The sequence below is a fragment of the Ruditapes philippinarum genome, unplaced genomic scaffold (genome assembly GCF_026571515.1).
Source record: "Ruditapes philippinarum isolate M1 unplaced genomic scaffold, ASM2657151v2 ctg3579_1_1_1_1, whole genome shotgun sequence".
NCBI lineage: Eukaryota > Metazoa > Mollusca > Bivalvia > Venerida > Veneridae > Ruditapes > Ruditapes philippinarum.
This window is the reverse complement of record NW_026854422.1, coordinates 88,385-98,440: the sequence shown is the minus strand read 5'-3', so window position 1 is coordinate 98,440 and position 10,056 is coordinate 88,385. Positions and strand designations below refer to the sequence as shown.

Genomic DNA, 10,056 nt, shown 5'->3' with positions numbered 1-10,056 from the left:
TCATATTTTATGTTATTATAAGTATTAGGTCATATTTTATGTTATTATAAGTATTAGGTCATATTTTATGTTATAACAAGTATCAGGTCATATTTTATGTTATAACAAGTATTAGGTCATATTTTAAGTTATTGTAAGTATCAGGTCATATTTTATGTTATAGCAAGTATTAGGTCATATTTTAAGTTATTGTAAGTATCAGGTCATATTTTATGTTATTGCAAGTATTTGGTCATATTTTATGTTATAGCAAGTATTTGGTCATATTTTATGTTATAGCAAGTATAAGTAACTTCACTGGACCATGTCTGGCAGGACTGTGTAATTCAACGTATGCCAAGTCTACGTTTACAACCACGTGACAACCCATATATCTTAACTTGTACTTTTTTGTCATAATAGGAAGTTTACTCCGTTTTTCCACTGTATACTGTATAAATCTCCTAACTGCTATTAAGGAAATGCACATATGCATATACAAAAAACATACACTAAAATCGACACGTCGCAGCCGGGACCCGGCCATCGGGTCTCTACATACGCGGTCCAGTATGTTATCAGCTACGCCACAGCTGTCGTTGCGTTCGAGTCCCGACTGTGGCGTGCCTACTGTTTGTATGATATTGTACTTTAATTGTTCAATATTCAAATGAATTCGTGAATAGGAAGTATAAAAGTTAATGCAAGATAACGCCATGGAAGTTTTTGACATAACAGGGCATGATTGTTTTTTCGTCATTTGTGTCGCATGTGATGGGGGTCTGAACTAATAAGTTGTTAATGTTCACTGTAATATTTAAGAAAGGTCATTTTATTGTTAATTATGACCTAATTATAACAGTTGTAGGCTTACTTCCACGCAAAACCCTCAATTTTCAATTTAATTTTCAGTAAATATTTTCTATTATCATATGCTTATTGTACTAGTGTAAGTGTGAAAAATCCCATTAAATATGTAAATGCTTTTGGAGATCGCTTAAACATATGTATGTGAAATGCACAATATTTCTCAATTTTAAAAGAATTTTGTATATTCCTAGTACATTCCAATCAACTGTAAAATTTCTTCTTGCTTTGTTGCCAAACGTAAGGTGAACTCACAAATATATATAGAGGATATTTGTTTGAGGATATTTGTTTGTTAGTGTGTAAGATGAAATTTATTTCATCGAGTGGGCTTAAAAAACAGTATTTTCACGAGTGGCGTAGCCACGAGTGAGAATACTGTTTTTAAAGTTCACGAGATGAAAAAAATATATCTTACACAACAAACAAACAAATTTTCTTTTTATTTTATGCTTTAAAACAAGTTAAAACGAAATTTCCATAATATTAACGTTAATATTTTAATCTGTTTTCCCCATTGTGAGCCCCATTTAGTCGGAATTTCTCATGAAATACAATAAGTTTTGTGCTGACAAAATAAGTTCGACAATCAACGTAAAATGACGGTGATATTATTCATTTCATTAAAAAAAATGAATGATCGTTTGTTTTAATAATAAAAACAAACAATTCTTGTAAGAGAAAAAGTCCAACCATCCTTCCATAGTTCTGTTACTTACTCCGAATTTATATTAGACCTGGCTAATGTAAGCGGCAGCCATTTTTTAAAATTGTGTATTTCACGGGAGAAAATAATTGTGTTTGATTCAGAGAGCTATCATTTGGATTAGTTAGTCATACACCTTTTTAAAAGAAAGAAAACTTATTTGAGGATTTTAACATACAAAAAATAAGTGTTGACAGATGTGAAAACATTCAAAAAGCAGTTAGGAAAATGGAAAACTTCAAAGGCTGGCTCAGGAACGCTGGGTTGTTTACTTATTCTTCGAGCTGATGGCTGTCATTGCTTTTCAATTGTTCATAAAGCATACGGCAGTTATTGCTCGTATGATACTTTAATATACTCAAATGTCATCAAGAGCAGTTGCATGTGGAAGGAATGTATTTTTCAGACTGTAAAAATGACACCAAAAAAAAAAATTAGAGAAGGATTTTTGTGATTGGAATTTGAATGAATAGAAGTAAGTTTTTTTCTTTTTATTACTTTTGACATTTAAGTTATTTATCAATTTTTGCTTTGCTTTTCTTTAAACAGCCTGACATTTTCAGAGTTACTGGTCAGCAAAAATAAAATTGAGGTACCACATGGGGAAAATCTTAAAACAGTAGTTTCGTCATTGAAAAGTGTGAAATTATATTTTGATAATTTTCACTGTAAAATTATCAAATATAATTTTCACGGATAAATCAGTAATCCAATGAAAAGCATAAAACAAATAATTTATAATTACTTATTATGCCTGAATAAGTTCAGACTAGTTACTGTACTACATGTACTACAAGAAACACGGGTAGATATATTTTATCGTGCTCTGAAAAAATACAAACGTTGCTTCTTTAGTCTTAATTTCTTCTCAAACACTTGTTGTCTTTCAAAATGTTAATTAATTATGTTTAGTTTTTTCAAATTTACTTATTTAAATTTTAACTTTTAATCAATATAGATGTTATACTAATTATCATTCTATATTGAAGCTGAAATGTTATCATTCTTTGTGTGTATTTGTGATATCTCTAAAATGCTATTTTTTATATTTGTTAAAGAAAAAGGTATTTTCTTACCGATGATATCATTGTTGAAGTGGTATTAAGACAAAGAACATCTTGGTTAGATATATATATATATATTTTTTTTTTTAATTTATAATCTGATTTGCGTGATGTCAAACGAAAAGGTAACACGATAAGTGGATATTGATACATTCCGGTTCCTGTTTCATTCCTGCCATACAAAGGAGTTGTAATATTCACCAAGCCATGTTAGGCCACATGTGTCACAAATCACATTCGTCACAAGTTTTTATGAATTTGTGACGAATGTGATCACATTCGTCACAAATGACTTTTGTGACGAATGTGATTGACCAAAATCGGGTAAAAATGCCAATCACAAACGTCACAAGCAAAATTGAGAATTTTTAAACAGGCGAATCACAAATGTCACAAGTTTATTTTTCAATATGTGATACACGGAATATCATAAGGACAATCGTGGTTATATCAGTGCGATAGTACAAGGGCGACAATGCAATAAATCGATATTGTGATGTCGACATCACGATACCAATATCTTTTCACCACCATTGCATTATCGCCATCGTACTAACTTGTTGCAATATCGTATCGTCGGCATTGTATTGTCTTCATAGAACTGTCGCATTGTCGTAATGGTATTGCTATCAAGTCGTCTTACGTTCTCGAAACCTTCAAAAAATTTTGGTGACAATGCACGGCATAGTATCAGACTTCAACTGGAAGTGATCTTTTACCTCTGTGAACCCTCAAATTTCTTCCCACCATACAGCGACAGTCTAAAGGAATCTCACAGACTTAATCTTAGTTTCAGTACAAATTATGACCATATTTACACCAATGAGACCATATATGATTGTTTGGGAAGTAGCTGAGACCCCCGTTGACTTTCAGGATATCTAATTAGAGATTAGGACCTTTTGACATCAATGAACCTTTTTTGGTCTGACAGACTTTTGACTTCCGCAGACTTTCAGGAATCTTGGTTCAATTAAAGAGTATGACATTTTGACATCTAGGAACCTTCTTTCCTGAGACGATTTTGCAAGTCTGTGCCAATTGCTTGCAGACGCTCTATGGAACTTTCCATATCTATTCCACTAGTAATAATAATATAGTTAATTCGTTTAAACAGATCGTGTCTTTGTGGCGGGGCCGCTTTATCGTTTCGACGCGTCTTAGCTTTTTTCGCCTTTTATGATTAGATAGTTTCAAACGACGGTGTTTAGTGAATTTTATAGAGGATATTTGTTTGTTTTGAGTGAATATGAAATATATTTCACTGAGAAGTGAGAAAAAAAATGAAATATGTATCACGAGCGCGTAGCGCGAGTGAAAATATGAACATTTTCTCACTTCGATGTGAGATATAGTTCATATTCACGAAAAGCAAACACATTTTCTTTTTATTTTATGTGCCTTTTGAAAAGTGCTTTTAGACCGTTTACTACTGAAGCGCGGAGACTACGCGCGCGTAAACAATATGACGGCAAACGTTAACGCTGCAAGCAAAATAATCCTTATTTATTTATATTTCTTTTTGCGGTCTCATTGTCAACAATCTTACAAAATTACGGACATTTGAATCGAGAAATATGTCATTTAGAATGAAATTAAACAGTTATTTTTAATGCATGTTTAGGGAATCCAGACTTATAAATACGTACGCAGAGTGGGCGTGGCTTATATCACCCAAATCTATATCACCACACTGTGACTGATATAATATGAATATATTTCATTGATAGAACAGTATTTCATTAGTTAGCATCAAATAAATATAGGATATTACATGAGTGTCTTTTCATATTGAATTTATTAAACGAGTTTGATAAAATAATAAATTGCGAGGCTCTGCCGAGCATTTTATTATTTTATTCAACGAGATATTCTAGCATAAAACTGCCGTTATAACCATGATTTCGGGGTGTTTTAACAGGACCAAAAAGGTCTTTTAACAAGGAGATTCTAGCGCTCATGCGCTGTTAAAACACCTTTTTGATATACGTTTTCCGTGGCACAGCGTCAATACATTGTGGCCCGGACGCTGCTTAACTAAAACGGAAATGACGTCACGGTCACATACAACGCTGACGTTCCCGTGCAATCCGAGGAAAATCAGTGATGTTGCTTGATTGTGTATGGATTGTGTTAGATTTATGCATGCTTTATGCTAGAATAGCGTTAACGAATGATTGTTCCGTGTCATAACAACTGCTGAAACCCTCGGGATACGTTGGGTCGGGTACCAACTAATCCCTTGGGTTTCTACAGATATTTTAACACGAAAAAAGAAACATGCGTTATTCCTATATTATATCAGAGTTCTTTAGTACTGACGGCTCATCTAGGGTTCAATATGGCGCGGTTCATATAGTTATTTTACCAGTAATATCTATAAAGGAAAGGGTTAAATGAGAATCATGAAGGAAGTTGAATAAATAAACTTAAAGAAAACTTAACATTTCTTGTAGAATATGATTGGTCTTGCGAAGCTATAATTACACGAGGTCATTCAAATATCTTGCAAGCAAATTCGCTGAATTAATGTTTACCGCCGACAGCATCATATACTGATTGAAAATTAAACAATTGCAGGATACATTTCGAATAAAGACTCCGGGGAAATAGTCGGTTAAAGCATAAATTATCAGGGCCCATATCACTCAAGGTCACGGCGATAATGCACATGCCCTTTTTGTATTGAAGGTTCCCACACAATTAAAATTAGATATATTTAACATTTGAAGACATGAAATACTTAAGTTATCTGACTGAATATTAAGCAACCAGGGGTCTTAACTTCGGGTAAGTGCCGTCAATATACACATCTCCGCTTGGTATTAGATGTACCCACATAGTTTTGTTTAAATTATTCAGCAGATTTGTTGAAGAATAGGGTTGAATTAATGCTTTTCTATGAACAATAAATGATAATAAATTATGGATCATAACTCTGTATTAAACGGCCAAACGGGAAATACTGATGATGATGATGATGATGATATGCACATCTTGTTTGTTTGTTTATGTGTTTATCTAAAGTCGCCGCCGGAAAGCCCATATAAGCGACCGTACCCTCAAGTCGGACCAAATCCTTTAGTGTCCCGTCGAGATTTTTCGAGATGCGCATCTCCTCTTTATATTAAACTAAATTTCGTTGAAATTCCTAGAGCGCAGAAAAGCAATAGTTCTATATACAGTGTTTTATAAATAACAACAACAACAAGGGGCAATAAGTCTGTTTTTAAAAAGAAATGGAGATATGCTGGTTATATGTGCAACTGGTTTGTGAATGAAGGTTCCTACAAAGTTGCAGCATCGATATCCATCCAGAAGTTGCTGAAAAATAGCGTGGAAACGAAATGATTCCATATACAGTGTATAATAACTAATCAATGGCCGGATAGTGCGGAAACTAAATCTGGACTGACAGGCGGACGAACACGCTAAAACAGTCCCATCACTCCCGATTTCATCAGCGGGGGAGGGGATAAAAATGTCTGTAGTTTTAGTTCCAATAATTGATTTCAGTCCTAAAAATTTGTGACGTTTGTGACTCAGTGAAAAGCATTGAAGAAAACAATATTTATCTCAAATTTGTGACATTTGTGATTTTAAACTCGTGACGAATGTGATTGTCTAAAACATTGGATCACATGCATCACAAAATTTGTGACGAATGTGATCTCATTCTTCACAATTGTGACGAATGTGATTTGTGACACATGTGGCCTTACAAAGCCATGTTAGCTGGGAAGAGTATGGCTCGAGCAAACTAGCCGACATGTCAATAAAATCAGTCCTCGTCTCGAAAGTAACACGTGACACAAACCAGGAATATCTAGAAACAAAAAGAAATCGAACATTACTAACGAATATAAGATCTTCTTGAATATCAAACGGAAAATGATGTTTGTTTGATACAATGTTAACTTTTCGCCCACGGTGTGAAGGCTCAATATTCATCAGAAAAAAAGTACGAAAGACTAGTGGGGACATTTCAACAACAAAAAAAATTCCCGTTTATATCTGTGTGAATTTACAATGTTAACTTCATAAATTTACACTTTTAACACACGGAATTCATGAATTCATGATTTCAGCTTCATGAATTCACGAAATAAACTTCATAAATTCACAATTTCAACTTCACGTATCCATGATTTCAACATCATAAGATCACAATGTCAACATTTCAACTTCATAAATTCACGATTTCAGATTCGTGGATTCACAATTTCAAATTCACAATTTTATTTTTACGAATTCATGATATAAACTTAAGAATTCACGATTTCAACTTCATAAACTTAATAAAGTTGATATTGTGAATATGTGAAATTGATATGTATTATGTCCGCCAACCCCACCCCCCCACCGGTCTTTCGTAAACATTTGTTGAATAATAAACGTTTCAGAGCTCGTTAGATGTTACAGGACTGAAGTAAGAAGAGTCGTACATGCAGGATTGTGTCTATTTTCTATGTCCCGTAGAAAAATCTAAAAAAAAATAACTTTCATACAAAAAAATGATTACATTTTAAATATACCAATTGCCAAAAAATAAAATAGAGCAAAAGCTAGATTATCTATATTGCAAATGAGTACATTTTGAAAACTGTTACAATATATCATTTTTTTACTTGGTTAGCAACATTTATACAGTCAAGTGTTTGTTTTCTTTTTTGTAACAAAGAAGAGTAAACCCATACCATAATAGGACATCTTATGAATTTAGAAACAACAACAAAATTGTAATTAATTGATTCAACAAAAATATGTAGAAAGACTGTAAAATATCATTTGAGCAAGCTACAATTTTACTTTGAGACTGAACGTATTCTTAAGTTCTTAAAGTTTGCTCGAACTACCGATCTCTCGAACAAATTTGCACAGGCCCTCCGAGTTCGAGCGAACGAAGTTCGACTGTATAACAAACCAAAATTCGCATTTACAATATGAAATATATCTAAAAATGGTTATAGTTTACTTGTAAATGTAAGCTGCACTTTCAAGCATTGGTAGAACTGCCTCCATATATGCACGCTGCACCGCGTCATTCCAAGTATAAGGGCACGCAAACTCCGTTAACCATATTTTAAGCCCGTATTTGTTGTACAGATTCTCCAGGAATTCCATAGTTTCATAAGGGTTACAGCTGTACATATGCGTAGCTAGGTAGTCCACACGACAGCCGCTACAATTCGCGAAGAACGCATCAAACCATTCCTCCGTGCTACATAAGCAATTAGGACCATCGCACCTTGCCGGAGAAGGACTTACTATTGGCCTCCCGTTTGCCAGTGCTTCTACCTCTCCCCAAACACTCGCTGCTTGTACCGGATCAATATTTGATTGGGTCTTGTGATTTGGTTCGTTGAATGCCATGAGAAAGGCCGCTTCATTATTGAGATAGTACTGTGAAAAATAGCTTCCATAGCCCCATACCATTGGCACGTGTTTGTCAACATTTTCATCTATATTTGGACATCCACTTTGCTTCTTAATAAAGTCCAAATTAGCACCCCAGTCATACCTTCAATACAACAGAACCGTATTTTATTTTCTTACAGTTTTTCATTGTTTAGTTAATTATTATGGTATGACAATTTTATATAATATTCGACAAAGTGCACATGTCACAAGCATTAGAAAGAGCATCGAAACACGAGGCTATCTGATTTGTACGAGGGGGCGTAGCCCCCGAGTATTAATCAGATTGCCGAGTGTTTTGATGTTCTTTCTCTTTTGTATCATAGTCAAACATAAAAACACGTTCCCTGTTGTCACAATATGAAACCCCGGGAAAAAGTAACCAATGAACGAGCATCTGAATATGATATTTCTGTCGCTTTCCCTTTCTCTTCCGTCACAATAAGTAAACCCCAGCAAAAATGAGCCAATCAATGGGCATGCTCTGGAGTGCGGGTAACTAATACCTGCACTCCAGTTAACGCACTGTGCATGTATATGTATACGATTTAACTCTGACACATTTTCAACAGAAAGGTCCCCAAACTATGATACAAATATCCGTCTAATTAACCGTATCTTACACCGCCTGTCGGTACATACCGGAATATCTAGTTCGAGGGTAACTGTTTATCGCGGTAACCGGGCTCTGTCGAGTTTCCGCCTAACAGTTACCCGAGAACTACACTTTCCTGTCTGTGACAACAACAGGTGTTTGATTCTTTTACTTGCATATTACAAAATAATATTGTTTTGGAAAAACTGATGAAAACTGATATCTTCATTTAACACTTTTTTCTTAAAGTAGCGTATAAATTTACTACTTCATTCATAACGGTAGCCTAAGAAGAGAGCGTGTGAGATTGACGTCATTTAAAACATGCGACCTGTCTTACATTGGGATGACCCACGTGGGTCAAGTTAAAGCATTTTAATTTCACAATAATTGTTATAGAGAACTATGAAAACGTTTAAGAACCCGTCGAATGAATGAATAAGACTTATTTTAATCTTATAGTATCCACAACATATGTAATTGTAATACCCTGAGTTTTTTCTAGTAACACGACTTGTTTTAAAATTATTCGGTAAGTATGTCAGCGTTTTAAATTCGTTCAACATAGTTATAAAGACATAATTACGTTTAAAGCCCCCCAAAAAATTATATATACATGTAGTAGTTTTACAGACTTTTAAAATGTCATTTAAACATAAATTGAGTAAATAAGATCAATTATATATATTTTTGTCATTCATTTGCCTAAGAATAATTTTAGTATCCCCTTTACAAAGTATTGGCGACGTATATATTGACACTTCTCCGTCGTATGTCTGTCTGTCCGTCTGTCCATCTGTATAGAGCGATGTCGGGTATATGTAAACCATCTGCTATTTTGGACCACATCACATTATAACGCTTACACATCTTATTCGATTTAGTTCTTCACTTTAAAATGGCAATCAAGTCGTCCGTTTCCTGCAAGCGTCTACTCAGCGTCTGCACGTTCAAGTAAGTGTTTGTGAAATGTTCGAGGATCACGACACTATTTTATGATAACCTTAAGAAATTATAGTAACTATTTAATATAAAAAAATCTGATGTGATATTTTTTTGTACAAGCAAACTTACATTTTAGGGTACAAAAATCTCTTGATCAACGTGTGAGCGTCTGTAAGATGTTTTGACAACTTGATTCATTATATAATGTGGTTCTAGTTCTCCCGACAACATTTTATAGATGTCAGGTGTTTTGGGACACTGATATAATTATTAAAAAGTATAGTTTGTAACTTAGTAGAGAAAACGTATTATTTACTCGGTTAAGTTATGTTTAGTAAAGGTAAAACATTTTAAATAATAGCAGATATACTACGAAGTGCTTTCATTTTTTTTATTTCAGAATGAAAATCTGGAAACAAAGTGATCCCTAAAAAATACATAAGAATTTCAGACTCGGTTTGATTGAGTCTGTACATGAGGAA

General features: G+C 33.9%; 1 protein-coding gene across 1 annotated transcript; it reads right to left on the bottom strand.

Moving 5' to 3' along the window:
* Positions 1-268: 268 nt before the first annotated feature.
* On the bottom strand, positions 269-9,499 carry LOC132740085 (uncharacterized). Its single transcript, XM_060727946.1, has 4 exons — positions 9,363-9,499; positions 7,592-8,137; positions 6,339-6,442; positions 269-450 (listed from the first exon to the last, which is right to left on the bottom strand). Exons 1-4 carry the CDS (start codon positions 9,497-9,499, stop codon positions 269-271), a joined length of 969 nt encoding a protein of 322 aa, XP_060583929.1.
* Between the last annotated feature and the right edge of the window lie 557 nt (positions 9,500-10,056).